The sequence below is a fragment of the Daktulosphaira vitifoliae genome, unplaced genomic scaffold (assembly GCF_025091365.1).
Source record: "Daktulosphaira vitifoliae isolate Bord-2020 unplaced genomic scaffold, ASM2509136v1 Scaffold_3, whole genome shotgun sequence".
NCBI lineage: Eukaryota > Metazoa > Arthropoda > Insecta > Hemiptera > Phylloxeridae > Daktulosphaira > Daktulosphaira vitifoliae.
In genome coordinates, this window is record NW_026099574.1 from 9,737,276 (window position 1) to 9,764,232 (window position 26,957).

The 26,957-nt window shown below is 31.8% G+C and overlaps 1 protein-coding gene across 1 annotated transcript; it reads left to right on the forward strand.

Moving 5' to 3' along the window:
• LOC126902025 (uncharacterized) lies at window positions 1-26,941 on the forward strand. Its single transcript, XM_050679049.1, has 7 exons — window positions 1-154; window positions 5,706-5,879; window positions 6,014-6,138; window positions 17,571-17,750; window positions 22,036-22,182; window positions 22,244-22,441; window positions 26,675-26,941. The coding sequence occupies exons 1-7, from the start codon at window positions 1-3 to the stop codon at window positions 26,939-26,941; spliced, it is 1,245 nt and encodes a 414-aa protein (XP_050535006.1).
• Window positions 26,942-26,957: the final 16 nt, after the last annotated feature.

Below are 26,957 nucleotides of genomic sequence, written 5' to 3' on the forward strand. Positions count from 1 at the left end.
ATGAATAAGGAAAGCAAACCTCCAAAAAGGTTAGGTACTAGAACCGTTCAAAATCAATTACTTCGGAATTCTTTAAAACGGTCCCCTACTATGGCCGAGTCTAATCCTGATGAAGAACCAAAGAAAATGTCTTTAACTTTGGAAAATTTGTTAAGTACATTTAATCAAAATGCTTAAAAAATTAAAAAGCAGTTTGAAAAGTTTGAAGAGCGAATTAATAAAATTGAACATTTTATTAAAGAAGCAAAATCTGAATTAATAAATTTAAATATCAGAGTCCAAAATATGGAAAGTGAATGTGCTGAAATTCAGTCACGCTTATCTTCTATAGAATCTATTTAGAAAAATGGGAAACCATTACTACTAGCATACAAGAACTTAATGATAAACAAATTAATATTAAAAAAGAATCAATGCAGCTAAATTCCACCATCTCAGAAATCCAAATTAATTATCTTAATTTATCTCAAAATCCTTCCTTTAATGACACTAATAATCCTATATCTAATCTTAATCGTTCGGTTTACTCTGTGCCTGTAGAGAAATTTCATAAGTGGTCCCTGAATTTTCGGGCAAAGCCCAAGATGTACATCCTGAACGGTTTCCTCGTTATGTTCAAAATTATTTTGATATTTATCAATGACCTGAACCACAACGTATTAATCTGGCGCGAAGGCGTCTTACACATAACTCTCGTGTTTGGTTTGATGCTCTATTTCCTGTTCCTGAGACTTTATTACAATTTATTACTGAATTCCGAAATCAATTTTTGTCTGAAACGATTCAACATAGAGTTCATGATGAAGTTTTACGCTCGTATAAATACCATCATTCCAATTGTCTAACAATCCATGCTATGCATTGAATTGCAAAATATCTGTCACATCCCATAGATCCAATTAGACTTGTTAAAGTGATTACCCAACATTTTAATCATAATATATGTACTGCTGTAACTGGTTGTGGTTCAAAAACAATTTCGGAATTATTAGCTATTTTATCTGAATTGGAAAATTCAGTATCTTTTCATTCATTAGACTAGTCAGACCAACGTCCAAACAACCAATCCGAATTCCAAAAAAAAAAACCAATTCTAATAATCAATATCGAAATCATTATCATAGCCGGTCTGGCGTTGCATTAACATTTTTAACTTCCTCAAAGAAACCGTATTGATACTTATGCAGCCTTTATATATTAATATTAATAAATAACAATATATAGTCATTAGTATTTAATCACCGTGTTGTTACTTTTGGTTTAAATTAAACACGCCTCAATCTTGACTCCATCAACTGGCGCAGTCAATTAAGAATTTTTTGCTAATAAGAAGTAATTAAGGTAAATGCTATATTGATTACAGAAATTATAAGTTTTAACACTCTTAGATAATTATTTTCAAAATAAAGAATCTACAGTTAACTAAATAAAAGTCTAGTAGTTCCTAGAAAAAGAAATTTTTAAAACATATAAGCTTATTAATTTTTGGGGCTAAGGTATAAATAAGCAATAGCCATAGGCTTATACGAATTTTTTTCTACCGAGGTTTGTACTATAAATAAATATTAGGTAAATCCACGGGCTCTTCATGTGATCAGCGCGTTATCATCTCACTGACCTACTTGTTATTTATTTATATACTTGTGATTTTATCAATCAGTATGTCAGGTATAACCATACTCGAATTAAGGAATTACCATAGGAGATAGCGCTACGGGGACTCGTAACTGGGTGATCGAAATCTGATCTTATGATCAGACTGGAAAACAAACTTCAAGAGGAAGGTGTTAATATGAGGAGTATCAAGTTTTACCCCATTAAACTCTAAAATCATCTCCTTTAGAATGAGGATGTCCCTAAAGGGAGTACAAAACTCTATTCAGGGTGTTTGCGTTTTGGTCAGATGATCATTTCCCTCTTCCTTAAACATTCCACTTAAAAATAGTCACCAGTGCTAAGGTAAGTGGCATATTGTAGCACCGCACCCAAACATGCTGTATGAGCATATTGAATAATTAATTATAGTGTGTAGAGCACGTTGAATCTTATAGATTATACAGAGCACTTAATGACACACGTTATATCACAGAAGTATTAAAATGTACTAATAACAGCGACAGTAGCTGATAACAATGATATATGTGGGTATGGCACCATATCCAGTACTACCAACTAGAGACGAGCATGTGCAATTGATAACTCTTTTAGCAGGTTCAAACAAATCTATACCTAAGTCTCCGATTAAAGAAAGAAAGAAAGAAAAGAGCTGGGGGTCTCAAAAATGATTTAGAAATGGTAAATCATTAAAATTTTATTTTATATAATAGTCTTCTATTACCATAGTATGGGGCATAAATTAATTTTTCTCTGGGAATAATTGTCAGCTTTTATTTTATTATAAAACTTTATTATTAATTCATTTCCAGTCCACGAAACACACTATGCTTCTAGAGATATCAGATACTTATCGTCGGAGCTTGAAGTTAAACAAATGCATGCCATGTTTCTAAAAAATATACAAATTTGACAGAAAAAGTTAAGTATGGCTTTTACTGGTCTTATTTTAAAAACCACTTGTCATTGACTTTCGGAAGACCTGCCCAAGATACGTGTTCCATTTGCGAAGAGCTAAAAACAAAACTAAAAAATTCATCTCTCAATGACAATGCAAAACGAGTAGCAGTTGCAGAATTATTGGTGCATAAGCGGAGAAGTCAGAAGTTCTATAAAACCCTCGAGGAAAGTGTTAAAGCTTCTAAAAAACCTGACAGCAAGATATTGGGGTTATGTTTTGATTTTATGGCTGTGACAGATTTACCAAAAATTCCGGTGCGGGATGTTTATTACTTTCGACAACTTAATCTTAACAATTTTAGAATTATTAATATGAAAGACGATAACATGACTAGTTATATTTACAATGAAGGCATTGCGCAAAAATCTCCTGACGAAGTTATTTCGTTTCTATTTCACTACTTGGAGAATTTCGTTTCAAATAATATTGAGGAACTCCACTTATTCTGTGACAATTGCGGTGGGCAGAATAAGAACCATGCTATGATAAGAGCAATCATGGCTGCCATCGAACTTAAAATGTTTAAGAAAATAAAATTGTTTTTTCCTATTAGAGGACATTCATTTTTACCATGTGACAGAATTTTTGGACTAATCAAACGGAAAATGAAAAAAATAGACAGGATTTACACAATTGATGAATATGAAACGGTTATTTTACTGGAAAATTTAAAATAATGTTAGTAGATTCTACCATGATTATGGACTTTCAAAATTGGTATCCTTCGTATTACCTTAAGCATATTACAGCATTAGAGACTAGACTGTTGCCATCTAGAGAACAGTAGAAGTTTTTAATTTCTGCCTACCATTATTTTGAATGTACCTCAGAAAATCATACTACAATCAAGGCATCGACATTTATTGGTGGTCTCGTGATGCTCAATTTTCCATTGAAAAAAGGAAATACTTTACCAGTCAAGTTACCCAAAAAGAAGTTGCACAACCAAAAAATTCCCATCATGGATTAAAAAATTAAGGATTTAAAACGTTTGAAGCCCTACATTCCTGTGGATCATTATAACAGATTTTGGAGAACAATTTACGAGTGGCCCACTCGCTAGCAACACTATATTCATAATAAATAGTACAAATTTAATTGTTTAAGAAATATAAGATTTTTTCGAGTTACGAAACTGGCTTTTATTAATTTATCTGTGTTTCAAATTGTCGCGGTCGCATCGCGACTCCAACTTTACCACTGGAAGGCGATCGCGGCGCTTCCCCTTTACGTCCAGCAGGTCGCGCCATATGGAGTGGCCAACGAGCGGCGTGAACCGGTCCAGGCCGGCGGCCACTAATCATGATGAATATATACATTATCTTTCAACTCTAGCGCGAGAACTATCGTGACACTGTTTTTGGAAATTGACTTATGTATAGTGATTTAAAATATATGGTAATTAATACTTAGCCGCCTCGTTATTATTTATTTAATATAAAAGCAACCCTAGTCTCATCAAAATGAATTTTAAAAGGTTAATTGCAAAAAGGGGATATGTCCGACAATTTAAAATGGCTGAAAAGGGCACATTTATAATAATTTTTTGAAAATATTGGGATGATTTATTTTCAGAAAAGTTAGTATTAAGGTAATATACTCATTTTTAAACCTAACTGTTTCTTAAGTCTGGCCTAGATAGATTTATGTGTCTCCTGTAAAAAAAGGTTTTGCGGACATGTCCCCTTTCTGCAATTAGTGATTCTAATATATATAAATTACGTATTATGTAATTGATAAAACATCAATACATTGTTTTGCCAGATAAAATGTATGCGTAACCGCAAAATATGATATTACTGGCTTTAATATATACTTAAGAGATTTAAAAATTGTACTGTATGTTTGATTGTTTGGTGTGCTAGCTAAGCATATAAACTAAATAAAAATTTTGAGAATGTATTGATACGTAATTTTTTTGATAGTAATGAGCTACTAATAATAGTAATATTAATATAAAAAAAAAAGTAGGCGACATTAAAGTTTGTGGTTGAACACGTTGAGTCGTTTTTTTAAAAAAAATTACAATATTTTTAATGTTATAGTGAGTAAAAACAAAAAGAGAAAACACTGAGCACGTAATAACAAAGATTGAAATAAAATGATATCACTGACGTTTTTATGCGTCGAGTCGTGGATAGTCCGGACGAACTAAAATTGTTTTTCGTGGTATCACAAATATGACTGAGAAACGCATTGTCGTGGCGAGTATTCAACGCTAGCCATTCGTTGGAATAGACACCATGATGATAACGCGTGTGTGTAATGGATCGGTTAACAGTAAAACGGTGGCTTTGAAGGAGTTGTCACGACGGCGGGGTGTCACTTTCCACTTACAGAAATTGGCAATATGACTTTATTTTGTATTTCGTTAACGATCAACGATTAAACCCCACTACGTGTCGCTTTTATGATAGGAATAAATCCCCAACCTAACCGATTTATACTATATTTATCTATACGTAACAGATTCATTATCACCAAAGTACTCACCTTGGTGTAAATATTTATATTTAGAATAAGTGTAAGATTTGTTTTTTAAAATAAAAAAATAACACGGTGGTTAGATATTTGATAGATTATTTTACTATTACTATAAGCGAACAAAAAATAAAGGCTGTAAAAGTGTCACGGTGGTTTTTCGTAAAAAAGTGAGTTAATGTGTCGACGCGCCGCGGCGTGTTGCTGGACCGATTTGCGACACGCAAGGTCAATCAGTGTCGCGCGACCTGTCGGACTAGGATTGGTCACTGTGTCGCAGTCACCATCGAGTGGTACAGCCTGAAGTACGATACGGCCGTGTCAATTTATACGTAGGAATGTTCATATTTTTAAAAGTTCGTACAATAGTCGAAATGTTCGTACGTCTACTATACTAGACCTGTAATCCTATATATTATGTCGATAAAAAATATTTTAAAACTTTCTTTCAAATAGGTAAAGAATTATAGGAACACATAAATAAAAAATAAAATAACAAACATCCATTTTCTTATTTAAAAAACGTATATGTTAATTTTAGCAATTCAATAGTTACGAACAATGTTTTTATTAAAAAATAAATAAATACACTACCAGTGTAAATACTATCTACTAAAATGTTTTATTAAAATAATGGCTTCTACAATTAAAATAGTAATTTTAGGAGACTACAAAGTATTTAACATTGAATTGGTATTTAACTTACTACAACGAAAGGTTTTTGCAAATCTCAAATTAAATGTTTACATTGTAACTTCGGATGTAAGCGAAGTAACTGAATTGATAATTTGTATAGAGAGAAGTGCTTTTTGTAATTTAAATGGTATGTATAAAGTGAAACAAAAATATTAAAATATTCTTTTAGAATTAGTATTTTTTAGAATACTACATTTATTATATTAAGAGAGAGATAGAATTTTATGAAATATTATGTTTTTTTATTTTATTGTATTTCAGAATTTATTGCAACAAACAATGTACAGGAGGCATTCCTAAACGCCGATTTTCTAATTATGATGTCAGATTTAAGTATACAAAATGTTACACAGGATATGCGAAGCTTGAAATATATTATTAAAAAGGTATTGGTAACTATGATTACAATTGTACTTTTATCCTTTGTAAGGAAATAGGACATATGAAGACCCTTTGTGAACTAGGGTGTTCAGTAACTAAGGAAACGAGCTTCTATTGTTCTCATTATTTATAACAATTGACCTTACTTACTGAACTATATATATTCTACTTTTAAAAAAATGTTAGCATCGTGTCGGTTAAGGTAATAATTTTCCCATTAACGTGAATGGTGTGAAAAAAAGATGGAAAGAGTATTTTGACAAATTATTGAATGAGGAGTACTCAAAAGTGACATTAGAGGATATCTCGTAGAATAGAACCACATGAAGTGCCAGTAAAAGTATCGAAAATATTAGGCGGTGTTGGCATAAGGTGGTTGAAGGAACTTTTATATAAAATCTTATTAGAAGGGAAAATTCCAAGTGAATAGAGAATTAGTATTATGGTGCTGATATTAACTACCGACGTGTAAATAAATGACATAATTACTGACGTGCGGTCTACCAGACCGCATACTCTTGTACTTCATATAAATAAATAAATAATTAAACGAGTTAAAATCAAACAAAATTTAAATTATATTTATTTGAAGTACTCTAAATATTATCTGTATGAAAAAACAAAAAATTAAGTACTTTTCACGGTTAAAAAATAAAAAATGAAAATTTTCTTTTCGTCATTATTTTTTTTAGATATTAAAAAAAAAAAATTGTGATCTTTATTTTTGAAATGAAACATAAACTATTGCCTTCTTTACTTCATAATTGAATGATATAACTTGAAAAAAATAGTTAAATACATTTAAAACATAAAAATTACAACTATTAAAGTTGATGTATTTTTACTATTGTATGCAACGATTTGATCTACATTAATTTTTATTCTGAGACTCCTACACATTCTTTACACACCTTTTTTGAACATTTTAAACATATAGGTTTTCCACATAAATAGCAAGGATACAATGTCTTTCTTTTTCTTTTTGATGGACATAATTAGCATGTTTTACGAGGATTTAGTAGGCACAATCGTGTAATGGAGAGTATTTGACAAATCTTTTTGCATACCCAAAACGCGCCTAATATTCGATTTTATTTTTTTGGTTATTCTCGGATTTAGAAGTCTTCTTTCCATTCCTGGTAAAACTAATGAATGTCCTCTTGAAACACTTACTAGCTCAACATATCACAGATTCACACAAGGATGAACTCTTCGATAGTTTTATCTGATCCTTCGTGTCGCAGTCTACTACCTGATACAATGGTAGTGTTCATTGAAACCGTTTATCTTTTTTACAACTACTTGACTGTAAATGACCTAACTTTATGTTACTTATGTTTTTTAATACCGCGAGATTGTCAGGTAACATTGTATATTTATTCTCCATTAGATTTTCCATTTTTATTTAAAATTATTATAATGTTTGTTGAATGGAATAGGTTATGTAATTGAAAGATTTAGAAATTATTTGTAATATAATAGTATTTAATATAAAATGTCAAAACATATAATATAAGAGATGTACAACGGCAACGGATCACTTTACTCGATAGACGGTGAAACTACGACTAAACTGTAAACATGTTTACAATAGGCTGCATTGAGTAAAACAACATAATCGAGAAAGGAATTGTCCCTTTTGACCTTGTAATATACTAACTTAAGTAAAAATACATTTAACTGTTATCTTAAATAATATTACTGTGCCCAGTGTGTTGTTTAATAATATCAACATTTTCCCTTAAACCATACATAGTTAATTAAAAATAATTATAAATCTATATATTTAATTCCTAACATTTTTCTGAGTTCTTGAAATCTTGTTCGTGATGTTGGCTTGGTCAAGATGTCAGCTAACTGCTCTTTGCTGGTCACACACTTCAGTGAAATTATCCCTTCATTGAACTTTTCACGAGTATATTAATAAAGAACATCTATATGTTTAGTTCGTTTATGGAATTCTTGATTTTTCATCAATTTTATGACACTTTGATTGTCCGCATACAAAACAGGTGTCTCTCCCTGTTTCCAGAAAATCACTTGTTAGTAGCGTCAACCAAGTTAGTTCCTGGATTTCTTGACTCAGTGCCATGTATTCAGCCTCAGTAGTTGAAACTGCTACCGAATTTTGAATTTGTGAACACCATGTTACTATTCAATTAGTCATCATAAAAATGTATCCTGATGTTGATTGCCTAGTTGTTGTAACGCCAGCCTAGCCAGCATCACTATAACTATGTAACTTAAGTTTCACCCTAGAATAAAACAAACCATAGATATAGGTTCCTTTTAAATATTTTAAAATACGTTTCACTGCATTCCAATGTATTATCAAAGGTTTTTCTAAATAGCGACTGACAAGACAGCAAACGTATTATCAGGCCTTGTGATTTGACTTAGATATAACAAACTTCCTACTGCTTCTCTGTAAGGAACTTCCCCTGCTTGGAATGATTCAGATAAATTTACATCTAATGAATGTTTAGGATCTGCAGGAATACATAGGGCGTTTGATTCACACATATTAAATCTCTCAAAAACGCGTTGACAGTATAACGACTGATGTATAAATATTGACCCATCTGGTCTCTAATTAATTTCAATTCCCAGAAAATGATTCAATTCACCTGCTTTTGTCTCAAAGTTGCTCTTCAGGTACTTCACCATTATGTCCATAAATACACAGTGATGCCTTTGTTTCTTTTAGATCAAAGTTTAACAACAATTTTTTAAATTTTATATTCCAGCATCCGAGTGCTTGTTTCAAGCCATACAAGCTTCGTTGAAGTTTGCAAACTTGCGTAGTTCCATCTTCATAACCTTTTGGCTGGTTCATGACAAATCTCTTCTTCAAGATCACCATATAAAAAGGCTGTTTTAATATAGAATTGTCTGAGTTTTTATTTTCTAGCTAATGCTATTGCTAGCAATACTCATATAGAGTCATACTTTATATCTGGACTAAGAGTTTCTTGAAAATCAATTTCATGCACTTGTTCACAGCCTTTTATTACTAATCTGGCTTTAAATCTATCAACTTCTCCATTTTTTTTGAGTTTGGTTCGATATACCCAGCCAATATTAAGTGTTTTTTTATTTGTTGGTATATTTACTAATTTCCAGGTTTCATTCTTTTTTAATGACATAATTTCTTCATTCATTGCGCTTCTTTCCAATCTTCTAGATTTTCTTGTGTTATAGCTTCTTTATATGTAACTGGATTATGACACTTTGAATAAAATGTTTCTGTTCTATACCTTATTCGTTATTCTATATTATGTCTATCTCTAAGTTTCATTTTTAATTCTTCTTGAGTCTGATCTGCTGATTGATCAAGTTTATCCATATTTCTTTCAACATTATTCTCATCATTAATGTTATTTTCTTCACTTTCAATCACCATTTCTGAATTTATTTCTTCATCCTGTTTTCTCATTTTGATCTCTATTTCTGTAAAATTCTTTGAATATAACATTTTTGCTTAATGAAACTTCATTTCCATCAAAGAATATGCGGTATCTTTTAGTTTCTTCTGAACACCCAACAAATAATTTTTTTCTACCTTTTTGATCCCATTTTTTACGTTTTTCTTTTGGTATATGAACATAAACTTTACTACCAAATACATTAAAATTGCTTATATTGGGCATTTTATTATACCATAATTCATAGGGCGTTTTTTTCTTGTTACCTGAATTTAACTTATAATTCAATACATTTATATATTTACCATTTCAGCCGAATGATTTTCTGACCATTTTTTACTGTATAATATAGTTATAACTTCTTCTACTATTGTACGCATTCTTCGTTTCACTTTAACATTTTGCTGTGGTGTATATGATACACTGGTTTCATGTTTTATACCAAATTTATTTTAAATAACTTTGACTTCATCATTCTTATATTCCAAACCACAATTACTTAGTAAAGTAAGAACTGATATTTATTTAACTGATATTTATTTAACTGATTTTTCATTGTATTTAAGAATAATTCAAATTTTTCTTTTACTTCTGATTTTTGCTTCATAAATGAGACATAAGTATCTTTGAGTAATCATGTTTGAATATAACAAAGTATCTTTTATCACCAAGAGAATTTTCTTCCACGGATCCACAAATATCACTGAATTATCTGACCTGATTTTGTTATTTTTGGCACTGCTCAGTATAAAATTTAATGGTTCTCTGTGTTGTTTACCATAAAAGCAAGCTTCATAGAAAAATTAGGTTTTCATTTCAATGAATTTAGTACCCATATGCCTTAGGTAATTTCTAACATATTGAACATTCTGATGACCTAGTTTTTCATGCCACTGTTGTAATGAAAGGATTTTTTAGCAATATTCACTTCAAGTATAAAATACTTGGCTTACAATGGCAGCTCACTCTAGATCAGTTCACATTCAACGTTTCAATCACATCTGAACTACCTACTAAACGTTCTATTTTGGCAGACATCGCTCGAGTCTTCGACCCTCTTGGATTTCTGGTTCCAGTTGTTTTCCTTGCTAAAACTATCATGCAGTCACTTTGGACACTTGGTCTTAGTTGGAATGATCCGGTCCCAGAACACATTCAACTCACGTGGAGAAAGTTTTGTACAGACTTCAAAACGTTAGAACAAATTAAAATCGGTCGGCGACTTTCGGTGGATCAAGTTCAACAATATCAATTGCATGTCTTTACTGACAGCTCAGAACAAGGATATGCAGCCGCAGTATATTTGAGAAGTACAACTGATTGAACCCAGCATATTGTGCTTCACGCGGGCTATTTCCGTTCGAAATACTGACTCATGACATCTGGTGGAGAGGCCTATCATTCCTCCTTGAGGTCTCAGCGGATTGGCCTTCAATACTTGGACCATTTTCACTAGAAAGCAACAACGGACTTCGAACATTAGTACCTACGGTATCGACTGAATAGTATCTCATCTACTTATTGCTTGAAACCCATTCATAACTGGATCATACCGTTCATATAGTTTCTTATTGCCTGCACTGGAAAAAAAACAGACAGACTCATGCACTAATCGCTGTACAATTAGACAAAGCACTGTGCATTATTATCAAGCACGTTCAAACTATGGCTTTTCACGCGGACATCCAGCTACTTCGGAAAATAGTAGTGGTTACTGGTGTTGGTTCACCAGTGGTGGACGGTTACTCTTGGCAGAGATGCCATATAACCACTAGCATCCAATTTTACTACCAGGCAACCACCGATTCACCCAATTACTCATTCGACAACAGCATAATCAATTTAACCATCCAGGAGCAAAAAATTTGCACTGTATACTTAGGAAAAAATATTGGATCACTTAGGGTCAACAAGTTATTCGGTAAGTGCTTCGATCATGTACTCCTTGCTTCAAAACTCGACCACGCACGACCTGGCCAAAGATGGGACATCTCCCAACATACAGAGTACAACAAATCAAAGTATTCGGCGTCACTGGTGTTGACTATACTGGGCCCATCTATACCAAAGCACCCTTTCGTCACTCACCTGCTACAAAATCGTACATCTGTCTCTTCGTGTGCATGGTCACAAAAGCACTTCATCTTGAACTTTGCTCAGATCTTAGTACAGAAATCTTTCTACTCGCTTTTTCTCGCTTCGTTTGTCGCAGAGGACCAGTAAAAGTAGTCCATAGTGATAATGGAACTAATTTCATGGGAGGAGCTGAGCTGCTCTAATTGGTGTAATTAACGGAGTACAGTAAGGCAGTGGAACAACATTTAGCAGCCAATTCCTCCATCGCGTAGCTTTTCAACCCTCCTTCGTCACCCTACTTTGGTGGATTATGGGAAGCAAGGGTGAAATCAGTTAAGACACTACTCCTTCGATCAATTGGTTTGCACATCTTGTCGTACGAAGAACTGTATTCTGTACTTGTGCGCATCGAAGCCACTTTGAACTCTCGTCCATTATGCCCTTTGTCGGAAGATCCCCTTAGTCCTTACACCGGGTCATTTTTTGAACATGGAGCCAACAACTTCATTGCCAGATCCACACTGGGAACAAGTCTCGTTGTCCATATTAAAACAATGGCGTCTCACAGCAGACATACACAGACACTTTTGGAACAGATGGCATAATGAATGAATATATCAGCTCAATACAAACTAGATCAAAATAGAAGCAGGAAACTAAGCCTCTCAGCATTGGACAATTGGTTTTGATCAGGGAAAACAGGGTGACGTCACTTTGGTACGGAACATTGTCAAAGCCATGGATTCTGTTTTGCTGCATGAATGGGAGAAAGTTCTCGAAAGTAGAAATCTTAGTTCCTTACCTTCCGTCCATGAGTTAATTATATTTTTACACCATGCGTCAACACTCGCTGATATTGAACCACCGCAGTCATCCAAAGAGTCTATGTCCATTCGTCCAACGACACATGTTTTGATCTCGTCCATTTGTCCACCTGCAACTGTAACAACTACAACTACATCAATTACTACTAATCGTCCAAATACATCTCGGCCTACTCGAACTGCTGTTGAATTATCGAACCAACCTCAAGAAAAGGTTCAATACACGATTGCCACCGAAAGGTGTCCATTATGCTCGGTCTTCCACCCCATTCGTTCTTGTCCAACATTTCTGCTAGCAACCGGAATAAAGAGATATCACATTGCAAAAGAGTATGTTCTTTGTCTACATTGATTTCTACCAGGGCACAGAGTTGTGCGCTGCAAGAAACAAGCACCTTGCCGTATCTGCAAAGACAAACCCTTCCACCTGCTCCATATCGACCATAAACCTATCACGAACTTCCCCTATCATTTCATCTAACTTCAACAACAATAGTCTCCCGTCATTGACAATAGTCTCCTTCTCAAGTTCAACTGTCTTCAATCAACCCTATTTGTCCAATTTCATATCTATCGAACACCGGTACAACATCCTTGCAGTACTTCGACCACTGGACTACTTGCCTATCATTTATAAAGGTGCGTACCTTTAAGGTGGGCGGTAGTTCAGGTGAACGCTGAAGTTGGTCATACTGATAGTGTATCAACTGGTGATAACACTTCACTCATCGGACGCTTAGCCATTACGGTTTATATTTTATTCTCTCAATATCCGTCGCCTTACGACCTTTTGTTTTGTTTTGTCGTTCTCGTTGTCTATCAAATACTGTCTCCATTAACCTTAATTTTATAACTTTTGTATTGTAAAATTGAAAGTTTGTTTTTTTTATTCTTTGCTCACACATGTTTTCCTATATTAACCGGCAGTGCATTTTAAATACCACACCAAGCTGGTACTAATATTAATTTGGTAATAATTTTAATTTATTATTTGTTACTTATACACCTCGTGGTTTGCACATTAGCTTAAATTTACCTATAATGCTCAGTTGTCATTTGCATTTAAACTTGGGATAACATAATTCTACACATGTTTGTAATACCAAAATTACTTATTTGACCATTCTCAGGAAATTGTAAATTTACAAACCACTTGGTTCGTTTGTTTAGTTTGGATAAAATTTACAACTTTATCCAATCTAATATTGTTTTTATCTCTTTTAGTAACTTAATATTTTATTTATAATAGTGTTTGGCTTTTGAACTTAAAAATTTGCTCATTGTTTTCACACATGAAGGTACAAACATTCAGGTTGCTTTACACAGCAAATCTAGTTTATAAGTCCATTTCATTGCAATTTACTTAAATACTACTACTTGCTACTATTTGTTACTACTAATGCTGCTACTCAATATTGTAACCTAGTTGACTGTCTTATTGTTCAGTTAATTTTTTTTCTTCTTATTCATTCATTGTTACACTTTAATTTAATTGACCACTTGGTCACTGTGTTGTTAAAATAAGTTCTTTCCTCCTTCTCGCGGAACTTGAAGTTATTGTCCACTTAGTGGTTATCGCCTCATACTGAATTTATAATCTTTTAATTTTAATTTTATTTTTTAAAATGAATTTTTTCTTGAACAATTGTACTTCATGTCACTCGTCTAACATTTGTTAACTTTATTTCACTTTTGTACATTCTTTGCACAAACCATAATAGGTATTTTATTAAATTTTTAATNATTTTTTCTTGAACAATTGTACTTCATGTCCCTCGTCTAACATTTGTTAACTTTATTTCACTTTTGTACATTCTTTGCACAAACCATAATAGGTATTTTATTAAATTTTTAATTGTATAATATTGTATATAATTTATGTACAAATATCATTCAGCATTTGTTATATTATTTAGTTTTTTTTCTCTTAGAAATAAATTGACTTTATTATTTTTAAACCATTTCTTTACTGAATATCAACCAAAACCTCTCTCTCTCTCTTTCTCTCTATTATACAGTTCACTATTACAGACAATATCTATTAAAGTAACTAATCCAACAACTGTTAAAGGTAAGGTAGTCAATGCACTAGTGTTAGTCAGTCTGTCACAATGCATAAAATTTTTATCTTTACCTGCCTGGTACTTTGAACTCATTATTTTATTTTAGGTTATTTGTTCCTAGTCCTCCCTCTCCTTTCACTACCTGCACATTCCTCTTCAAACAAAATTACATAAAAAAAATTTTAGAATTAACTGATCGACCGGCTTTTCTCTTGTCACCTATGTGTTGGTTAGGTTCTTTAATACTAATTAATTCCTGTTCCTTACATTCCTCATTGCAATAGAAAAATTTACTTTATCTAGAATCGTGGTTAAAAGCATATTCGATATTCCATGCGTTGTATTCCATTGAAAAAAACATTAATATCATTTATGTGAAATTCTACTTATTGTATATATAAATATATATAGAATCGGCAATAAATTGAATCATTATTATTTAATGTTTTCAGTATTAACAAATACTAATTCAGTATAAAGTGGGAGAAGGGGATTTTAATGTTAAATATGTCGTATTTTCCAATAGGTGTGTTATATTCATCATCATCTATTAAAGGCAATGCTTTGTCGTTGAAAAGCCACTCTTCTCTGTTTGGCGCCAAATTCTTCAGTGAAATAAAAGACACATAGTTCATGAGTTCTATATTTTCAAAATATATATTGTTTCCTTGGGCATCCTCTTGATTTCTTCCCAGTCATTTTTCCTTCGAAGATGTTGATTATGAAGTCATTATGCCGGATGATGTGTCCAATTAAATTTATATTTCTTGATTCTAACATCTTCATTGGCTGTCTTTCTTCACGTACTTCTTCTAGCACTTGCTCATTTCTTCTCTTGTCTATCCAGTTTGTCTTTGTTATTTTTCTCTATATCCATAACTCTAATGCTTCTGTCTTTCTTGTCATTTGCCCATGTTTCACTGTTATATGAAAGCACACTCCAGACAAATGTTTTAATGAATCTTTTATGTGTGCTAATGTTCAGATGTTTATTGGTGAGAAGCTGATTCTTGTTTGGCAATGCTATTCTTCTTCTGATATCTGGTGTTGATTTGTTATTGGAAGCTATGATACTTCCAAGGAAGCAAAATTCTTGGACCTGTTGTAATCGTGTATTATTTATTTGTATATTAAGATTTATATCTGAGTGCATTTTACTTATAAGCATCGTTTTCTTTTTCATGGAAGTTATTTTCATTTTAATTTTATAAGTGCACTTGATAGAATTTTTAGTATATTATTCATGTCATGTTCAGACACTGCTAAGATAACAATGTCATCCGCAAAGCGAAAATTCACTCCATTGGTCTTGGTTTTCATTATATCTATGCTCATTTCAATAAAAAAATTGAATAGATAAGGCGACAAGGGAAAGCCTTGTCTCATTTCTCTTTATTCTTGCTTCTTTTACCTATCCATTTACATTTATTTCTGTTGTTTGATCTTTTTATGAGTTAAAGATGAGCCATCTATCTTTTTAATCAATTCCATTTTTTCTTAATATCTTAATAAAATTTTCCAATCCACTTTATCGAAAGCCTTCTTTAGATCTATAATTGTTTCTATATATAATTATCTCAATGCTATAATGCTTATCTTGTTCCTCACCCTTTCCTAAATCCAAACTGATCTTCCGATATATTTTATTCTATGTTCTCTCTCAAATGTGTCATATTAGTTTAATAAAAATGTCATATTTATTTACTTATTTATATAAAAGTTTATATACTCATCGGCGATGGACGCGTTACAAATCCGTATTATCCGTTTTAATAATTATTTATTTATTTATTAGTGATGAATATTCTAAGAACACACTACTATTCATATTACATTTCCATGTAATATGCAATGTGTTCTTAAACCTATTGTGTCCCAATATTTTGCAAGTAATTTACAAACAAATAGTTCGTTAGCTTGGGGCGTATAGTCAACTAGAATAGTGGTATACCATGTTTGACGCTAGTGATGGCACGGCGGCAGGCATTCATTGCATTTCTCTCATTTAAAGTTGTAGGTGTATATTTTTTTTTAATTGATATTTTTTTTTTTTTTTTTATTATTCCCTTTAATTTAAAAACGAGTTTTTTATATTTTTTTGCCTTGTATTAACTTTATCATTAAATTCCCTATAGTTAAACATCATCAGCAACTTTTTTTTATATGTCCTGTATTTAACACTCATGAATTTCATTTCTTTTATTCTTCAAAAATCATCAACCTCTAGTTTATAAGGTACAGCCTTTTGTTTGAGGTCATTCCATCTACACATAGTCGACGACTCAAAGATCATTAGATACAAAATTGTAATCTACATTTTTATTTTCACTAAATATTCATTTTTACTAGGTCAATAAGAATAATATTTTTTTTTTAACGACTTGTAATGTAATGTAATACTTTTATAAAGTTTTTTTTTTGATTTGATAAAGTAATTAAATTAGCTTCGTTGTTTTATTTTTTTTTAAATCCTATTCCAGTTCGACTTAATATCTTGCTAAATAGGTTGGCTATCCTCTTCGTTTATTTTCTTAGATATCATGAAAGGTATATTTCCATTATGGTCTTACAATTAGAAATATATTTGTAACCTTTCAAGCTAATAATCATGAATTAGGAGGGTGTGAGAGAAAATAAAAAAATGTATAAAATTTTATTGTAATATCACATATGTATAGTAAAATGCTTAATTAGTTTGGAAACACCCAATTTTTTAAAGAATAAATATTACTCTAATAAAGTTAATTTGTTTAATTTTTATAGTGAAAATTATATTTACTATCCTAAAACTCCTAAAAATATTCATTTTTTTAATGATAATTATTTTTGATTATAATCAATAATAATTATTTTTAATTTGGTTATCTACGTCGCATTTAATATTAAAAATAATGAACTATTTACTTATTTCTCTTTTAAACTGTATTTACAAAAATACATTTTTAATGTACATATTAAAACTTGTTAGCTAATATTCTGGTAATAGTACCTACTATTAAAGTAACTATTTAATTTTAAAATTTAAATATTAATTGTTTTTTGATCACAGGCACAAATTTTTGACCAATTAGCAAACGTAAATGCTCGTGTATTAATGATGGGTCCTCATTGCTGTACTTGGTTACAGATATTTGCAGAAGTAACTTCAAATCTATCTAAGGAAAATTTGTCCGGACTCTCTAGACATTATGTAACCAAAGCTGTTACGCTTATTACACAAAAACTCAATGTATTAAAATCATAAATGTATTTAAACCTAGTTACGTCAATCTAAGTAATCATTTTTGAGTCGTTAAGATTCGCTTTCCTTGAAAACAAATTCCCATTAGTAATATTTATATAAACAAAAAGAGCTAAATGTAATTATTTTGATTACTTATGAACTACATAGAACTCTAACGTGTTTGAAATTTAAATTTGACAAAATACAGTTCATTATTAGTACGGACCATAATTATTTTAAAACGTTAGCTTAAGATAAAACTTTCAATATCCTGTATAGTTATAATAATTAATGTAAAATAAAATATAACTACCAAAATATATTAGATATTTTATATTCGGTATTATCAGTTATTATTTGATACAATCACTTAAGTGTAATCATTTCTAACATTATATTGTAACGCCGACTATGCTTATATCGTTGACACATTGACACACGTACTACAGGACAGACTGCACACATAAACACTTTTGCAATTCACGGTCAATGTACCATAATAATATATCCCTAATGCCAGTTAACTTTTTCGACCATCGCGACCATTACTCTTGTCTTATATTTAACTTAAATTACCTACCACGTAAACAGTGTGTGTATGTGTGTCGCCCTCAGCACCCTGTTGGATTATATTATCTCTAAATGTCCAGCAGGTTGTACTATTTATTTAATATGTCTTTACTTAATAAATATTTATATCGTTGTTAACCAAGAGTGTTATATATATATATATATAATATGTATATCTGTGGCTTAGTGCAAGAAGGGCTAATGTCACATTAAGTCGAAATTGAGATCATCAGGCCAATCTTATTTTTTAATTTTTGTTTTTCTGTTGATAAAACAGCTAATGTATTCGAATAAGTGTGACCAACTTAGCGTAAAGATTGGCCATTTTGATTTTAACGAGAAGTTAGTGTTGTTATTTTGAAAATAAGGCTTATCAATACATTGGCCATATCAGTTAAAATATCATATCGAAAACAAATGGCTAAAGTGTATTTAGAACTAAATGATTTTGGTACATATATAGATTGGCCAATTTTATTTTTCAAATATGTATATAATAATATATTATATATTCAATACAGAAGTAGTACACCTGGAGTAATGTTCTACAAGTACTCATTTGGCCAAGAAGAATTCTTGGAACTACACTTAGAAAGGAAAAGTACTAAAATATCTGTTGAAACAAATATTGTTCTTGAACCTATTTCAACTACACCACTACCACTACCAACAGAAAAGATAAATGACCTGACATCACTAAAGCAATACATCCATCCTAACAGTAGGCAATTCTGTGAAAGCTTTATGAATAATTTGGTTTAGGGTAATCCAGAGAGCTCAGATGATGACTGATATAACTTACTTAAGTAGATATTGCTAAAATAGTCGTTTTTTTATTTTTAATCTCTTTATTATTCTGTTATTTACAATTATTTTTAAAACTATTATTAGTACATTTTAATTAAGATGTTTATTTTGACTTTATTTTATAGAGTATTAAGAAACAAAATACTATAAATTAATCTACAATTTTATCTTTAATAGAATTTAAAGACTAAAAACTGTTATTGATTTTCTTTAAATAATTTTATCAAATATGAAATTTATTGTTAAAAGAGTTGTTTCTAATCCTTTATTTTGTTATTTTCAACACTTAAATAAGTATTTTAAAATAATGTTTTTTTTTTACTATAATTCTATTAGTATTAAGAAACTATATCCTGTAAATTAATTTACCATTTAATCTTTAATTTAACCAATAGACTAAATATTTTAATTTAATTTGTTTTAATAATTTTACCAAGTAATAATAGGATTTACCAAAATATTGTATCATGTTATAATTTCTACTACTTATTTTGAATAATACAGTTGTCTAAAAAAAATGTTTTTACCTATGCAGTTGTATAATATATTATGGCCAATGTCGAATAATTATAAAATATTTTTTGTTATACACGGGCTAATGTCAATTTTTATTCTTTATTTTAGTTACTTTATTGTTAGTTTATCAAAGTTATTATGGAAAAAAGAAAAACAAATTGAACCATAACAATTATATCATGTAAAAATTTTAATTTAAAATTTAAGAGATATTTTTAAAAATGGCCAATATTAATAATTGAGTTTCCTAAAAATGGACATTTGTGACATTGGCCCTTCTTGCACCAAGCCACAGATATATATTGTAGTGCGACCCTTGGTAGTTCCTCTAAAGGAATATAAATTAAATAGGAAACCTCAGTAACTAAGGTAGATATAGCCTAGCCAGCTATCCCCCGTTGGTCCCTTAGAATACTGTTGACGGACAATTGGGCTCAACCCCTAAATAGCGACGCAACATATTCAAATAAATAATTTACCAAATTTAGAAAAATTAATATAAATTTATACAAAGTGATCTAAGATAATCAGACAAAAAACATGTTAGGGGTTGTCCTATAAAGATATTAAAATTTAACTTCATCAAACACAAGTTCTGTTAACGGGAAACAAAATTAATTGTATGAATTATTCAAATAAATAAAAATAATAATTCTCTAAGAATTAAAATTTCTATTTAGTTATAACATGAATAATTTCTTATGTATTACATTATCTATTTAATAACACAAATTTTAAAAAATCACATTTATTTTTAAATAAAATTGTAGATGTGGAGGTAAAAGTTTCATTGATAAGCTTTTGATTATAAATTTTAAACTTAACAAGTCAAATATTGGGCACAAAACCCTCTGTTTTCCAAGCAGAGGTGATGGCGATACTGGTAGGGGCTCAGAACCTGCTGGTATACAAAAATAGGAAGATAACTATATTAAGTGATAGTCAAGCAGCTTTTAAAGCACTCTGTAACGATCAGATGAATTCAAAGCTGGTCCTCGAATGCAGGGAAACTTTAGAATCACTATCGAGGTACAACAAAGTTACACTAGCGTGGTTACCGGGACACAACGGTGTCACTGGAAATGAGAATGTTGACTTTCTAGCCAGGAAAGTAGCAGAGAACACTTATGTTGGACCAGAAACAGTGGTAGGACTCACTGAGCAATCGCTCAAAGCGCTACCCAAGAATTGGTGCAGAGAACAATACAGGAAAATCTAGAAGTACTTGGTAGTACCTAGACAATCTAAAATGTTTATCAAGACTCCTGGTCTATTGCTGGGTGATCTTAATAGCATGACTAGACATCAAATAAGCACCCTGACTGGTCTACTGACAGGACATGGTCACCTGCCTAAGCATCTTAACACAATAGAGGTATCGGAATCACCATTGTGCAGGAAGTGTGGAGTAGAAGAGGAAGACTTATTTGACATCATGTGCGAATGTGAAGCCTTGTCCACACTAAGATCAAACTACTTGAATAAACCTTTTCCTGAAAAAGAAGATATTAAAAACCTAAAACCCAGAGAGATACTTAATTTCGCCAGAAAGACAGGATTCTTTGGTCATCTTTTGAGGTGACTTATGGTTGGTAATACATTAGCACTTTGGTGATAACACTTAGGTGGGTAAACCGAATCAAGACAATTCGGTATGAGGTGCGCACAATGGACCAACAGGTCTGAGTGCATGNGGTGCGCACAATGGACCAACAGGTTTGAGAGCATGAGCATTATGTCCACCTCGATAATAACTAAAACTAAAAATAAAACTGTATTATGGCGTAGTTTTTGTTATGGTNAACTAACAAGTCAAATAATTTTAATCGTACTAAAATTATTTCTTATTTTGTATATTATTTTAAATTGTTTTTATTTTTATGTTGCATCAACCAATTTTCTCTTTCAATGTTTAAAGTATTTCTATAAATAAATATTATGTAAGAGATTAAAAAAACATCGTATTATTAATTTAGTTCTTTTGCTAGATAAATCCTTACTTAGAATAATTCTGTTTTTTTTATTTAAATTAATTATTATTTTTAAATAAATTAGGTTTACAAATTAGTTCAATTTTACCCTTCACATCTACAATTTTATTTAAAAATAAATGTGATTTTTTTAAATTTGTGTTATGAAATAGATAATGTAATACATAAGAAATATTTACTTTACTAAATATTTTAGTTTTTATTTAGTCATCTTAATTCATATCAAATAATCATTATTTACGATGTGATGAAAGTGGAAGCGAGTTCTTTTTAATCCACTGTACTTACTAGCATTAATAGTTATCTTTTATAAATTGTTAAGATATTCTATTTATCAAATTGTTTAAAATCAAATTCTAAGATGTTATAATCATTATACACATATTTTTTTGTAAAAAAAAAAATAGTGTAACACTCAAGATATAACTGGTGTGTACATTTGGGGCCCACATTATTTGGATCTTGTGCATGCAGAAAAGGTCTCTAAGTTTAGTTCAAATCAAGATGTTTATGATTTATTACCTGTAGATTGGTTTGATAATTGTCTAATTGAAGTACAATAGTTTATACACGAGTTACAGAATTAACAACTAAATTAAATATTAAATTTTATAGGAAGTCCTTCAACCTAAAACTGGACGACACGCTCTCATATCAGCAGTATGTCATCATTTACATGATTGGTTATGGGGCTCTGGTAACAAAATTGTTAGTATGATAACTATAGTACAAAAACCGGGTGATGTAGCAGATGGCATATATTCATCATATCCAGTAGTAATCGATGAAAACAGAAACATAACTGTTTTAAATGCAAGTTCTAAAAACTTTTTAATTAATAATATAATTTAATAGCTTCTATACAAATCATATAATGAAAATAGGTAAAATATGTAAATTATTTAACTGTCCCATTAATAACTTATTATAAATAAGTTATTGTCATTTTTGTTCTCTCTAATTTTTAACAATCATTTTAAACATAACAACAACACTGAATGTTATTAAAAACATTCATACTAACGTGGTTTTCAACTTAAAAAATTGAAATATATCTAAAATAAATAATATATATTAATGAAACTTATAGAATATGGTTATTGAATCTTCACTTTACATGAAATTGTACAGTTTCTTTGAGAAACAACAAAAAGAAAAAATTCTGATTCGTAACTTTTTTGAATGTTGTATGTAAAATAAAGAAAAAAGACAGTTTGTATTAATATTTAATATATTATATTTTTATTATAAGATAAAAGGTAGTATTATTATTTATTGTGTCAAGCAGTCCCTTAATATTGAAGGGGGATTGCCTGTTACTGTCCGGTGGTGTTCATTCGTAGAAAACAAAATACGGAAAATATGAGGGGGTAAGAAAATAGGTACACCTGTTTATGTATATACAAAATATGAATATATATTTACAGTTCTGCAAATAAAATTCTTAAAAAGTAAAGGGAAAGGAGGGATAACTTACATACTAGAATGACCGACAAAGCGGTTATGAATAAAATAGAAAATATATAAAATAAATAAAACAAACAATTAAAAACTTAGCTGTATAATTTAAGATGATGATTAGTGGCGTTGAGTGTGGACTGTATGTGAGCGTTGAAATGATGACGACGTGAACGATGCCACTAGCCCGTAAAATGCGAGAAAAGGTCGTTTCACACGGATATAAATGTACAAAGCATGTAAACAAATGACCTCGTACGTCCGGAGTTTACAAGTTCGGCAAAGACGCAACTGAATAAACAAAACAATAAAAATATGGCGAGCTATAGCCGATCAATAGCACAAACACGCGGAGTTTGCTGTGTATATGAGAGAAGAAAAAACACTGTATTTGTTGAAATTAAAATATAATTAAACATTTATAATACGATTAATATTATTTAATTTTATTAACTTCATTAGGGTATAATTTAAGATTTTTCTCTGCTACGAAATTAAAATTTTAAACAAGCAAACATGGGTGATTTCCCCCACATCTTTCTAATTTTAACTATCTAGTTATTGTACTATACATTATTTGTTGTTTAGCCTTTTTTTAAATTAAATATTAATTAATTATTTTCTTGTGGAAAGGGGATAGACTTACTTCCATGACCCCTCTACTAGTCGTAAGAGGCGACAAATGAAGTTGCGTCAGGTCTACAGCCGGTGTAAAATTGGCCGACCACAAGTAGTTGGGATAAAGGTGAGGTAAAAGAAGACATATTTATTAATTAAGTTATACAATAAACTTAAGTTCTAATTGTGGATAGGGGACAAGAATACTTACACGGCCCTTCTGCCAGTCGTAAGAGGCGACTAATGAGGTTGCGTCAGGTCAACAGCCAGAGTAAAATTGTTGTCAAAAAGTATGAAGACTCCTGAACAAAACTTAGGCGGATTGTCCCATTTCGGATGTACGCAAGGACAAAAAGTGAGAGAAAATAAAGTGGTTAAAAATAATGTAGGCCTAAGGAATGAAGTGTTTGATACCAGCCGGACAACTTGTGTGGTAGCTGTTTCACTAGCCATGTATTTATAAATTTGGAGAAAGTGTATGATAGAGTACCGAAAGAGGTTCTAAAGTGGGCATTAATAAGAAATGGAGTCCCGAAAAGGTACATTAATATAATAGAAGATATGTATGATGGGTATCAGGGTAAAAAGTGTAGGAGTAGTAACAGAAGGATTTTGGGTAAGAGTAGGAGTGCACCAAGGTTCTGCTTTAAGCCCTTACTTATATCTATAGTGTCACACACACACAGGGTCAATGTTTTAATCAACAAACGATCTTGTAGTTATGCTGTGAAATATTGCGCCTACGCGTTATGCACGTGTTCGATGGTTTTTATCAAACACATGACGGTATATGGGGTTGTGATATATCAAATGCGCGGACTCGACGCGTACTATACGGACGTTGAACCGTTAGCGTGTACCTATCTACATTGGAAAAAGAACTTTTGTGGTTTAGGCGTGACATCATAAGGCTTACCTTATATCAAAGTTCAAGTGTGACGTCAGTTAGGGGATAACGTCATGAGCTGGACTTAGATGCACCTGAATACACTAGGATACTTTTTCCAACAATCGCCGAGGCTAGCGGGCTACGGTAGGTTAGGTTTGACTTTACCTATTGTTTTCCCAAGAACAATAAATGACGTCATTTGTCGGCACATTTATTCACATTAAGAGATATAAAGCGTATTCATTCCGATTACGAGACCTCATATGAGTCCAATATCGTCATTTTACGTCACTACATCTACGTGCTGGGAGTGGTTAATTTGTGCACCTGCTGCCTTCCTTGGATGTGGTAGCCGTTTCTCAGACTCCCTCTCCGGAATCGAAACCTGATTCCCTGTTACTCGTTACAACCATGATATTGATAGTAACTACTATCATAAAGTCGATAAAGCAGGAAAAAAGTTCGATGGAATAGTACTGGAAACTTGATGAAAACGTGATCGAGTTTATAACAATTATAGTCATATTACATACTATAATTGTCGCGGTCGCAACGCGACTCCAGCTTTACCACTGAATGGCGATCGCGGCGCTTCCCCTTTACGTCCGGCAGGTCGCGCCATATGGAGTGGTCGACGGGCGGCGTAAACCGGTCACTAGTAATTAATGAAGATATTATCTTTCAACGTCCTCACGGAACAAGCTATCGTGACATTGTATTTTTATATATATATATAGTGTATAAAATATACGGTGATAATATTTAGCCGCCTAGAAATTATTCATTTAATATAAAATAAACCTTAGTCTCATCATAATATTTTAACCATAAACATACTTGCCGTAGCTATATATGTAAAAAAATATACTTAAAAAAACTGTACATGAAACTACATCACGTATATAAACGCTTCTATGCAGAAGAAAATAGTAAGGCATCATGACTCAGCTCCAGTCAAGGATTAGGAAACGGTGGTCTAGTTTTACGGTTATTGCAAACTGGAGGAAACAACACAACTCTGGCATGGTTGCAACGTATTTGTTGTTACGTACTCCCTTGCTTAACGAAAATTACAACTTTCATTCATCAATTGATGAGTATGAATTCGCGTAGTCTTAGCAGATACTCATCGATTTTAACACCCAGAGAGATATTTGCTAGTTCCTGATACACACAAATATTATGAGTTATTTTGCTCATTAAGACTTGGTAGCTTGTGTTTGTAACCAGGGCACCTTCACATGATGATGGTGGTCAACAGAAGTATCTGGCAAAGTTCCTAAATTAACGACATGTATGCCGTCATGACAGGTACAATTGATGAGTACTTTACGATTCGGAGTCCCAAATTCGGCGTCTGGTCAGGGTGAAAAAGCATCCTGACGTCGCAGACGTCATCTTCAAACGATTGCAGCTCTTCAGTAGTGGGCAACTTGGCTACTGGAGAGTATACTGTTACAAGAAGTAAGTTGTCTGATAAGACAAGAAGAATATCAAAGAAAAGTAGACAAGTCAGTTAAAAAAACTGCGGGATTCTCGAGCGAGGAATTAGAGAAAAGAAGGTTCTATTAGAAAAATTATCGAGCCAAGCAGTCAAAGGAAGCCAGAGAAGCTCGTTTGCAGCAAATGCAGCAACAAAAAGTTGAGTCCAGAAGATTAAGTAGAGCCATTACGACGCGCTTTAGGCAGACAATTATCACATTTCGTGATAAGATATGTGAAATTCGCACTAAACGGTGCTACAACATCAAATTTCTAAATGGATTGTAGATACTAACACAGCATCATATTTGCCTGACGAAATAAAACAAATGAATTGCTTGGTTGTTTGCATTCGTTGCAAGACCCATTTGTCTTCAAAGATAAATGTTGTATCATCTAAGTCTTATTGGAATAATAAAAACCATTTGTTAAAATTATAAAACTTAGAAGTATATTTGGGCAATATAGTTTTCGAGGTCAAGCAATATTGTTCGATCAGGATGTTTTCGAAGTAAATCTTTCGATAATGTTATTATGATCCACAAATAGTACTGGAATAGTTATCGCTCAGTCTTGATAATATTTACGTTACACGACAGTTTTCAGTATCTAGGCAAAAAGTATATGACGCACTTCATTGGTTTGTTGCTATCAATTCTCTTTATAAAGACGTCACAATCGATCAAAACGGCGTAATAAGTGATGATGATATCATAAGACTAGAAGAAGTTGCTAAAGAGACTAGTGAAGAACTTATCGAGGGAACTAGTGCTTACATGAGCATCAGCGATTTTGCGAGAATTGTACGTGCTTCATGGCATCAAAGATACGATGCCCTATTCACATCAGGATATGCAGGCGTATAATGCTGTGCGATGGCAT

Bases quoted from the DNA above. Each gene is read 5' to 3' on its own strand.
- LOC126902025 (XM_050679049.1), top strand. From the start codon at position 1: ATGAATAAGGAAAGCAAACCTCCAAAAAGGTTAGGTACTAGAACCGTT. The intron at 17,751-22,035 runs GTATTAAAATCA...AAAAAAAAATAG, and splicing joins TTATTACACAAAAACTCAAT to TGTAACACTCAAGATATAAC. The intron at 22,183-22,243 runs GTACAATAGTTT...TAAATTTTATAG, and splicing joins TTGATAATTGTCTAATTGAA to GAAGTCCTTCAACCTAAAAC.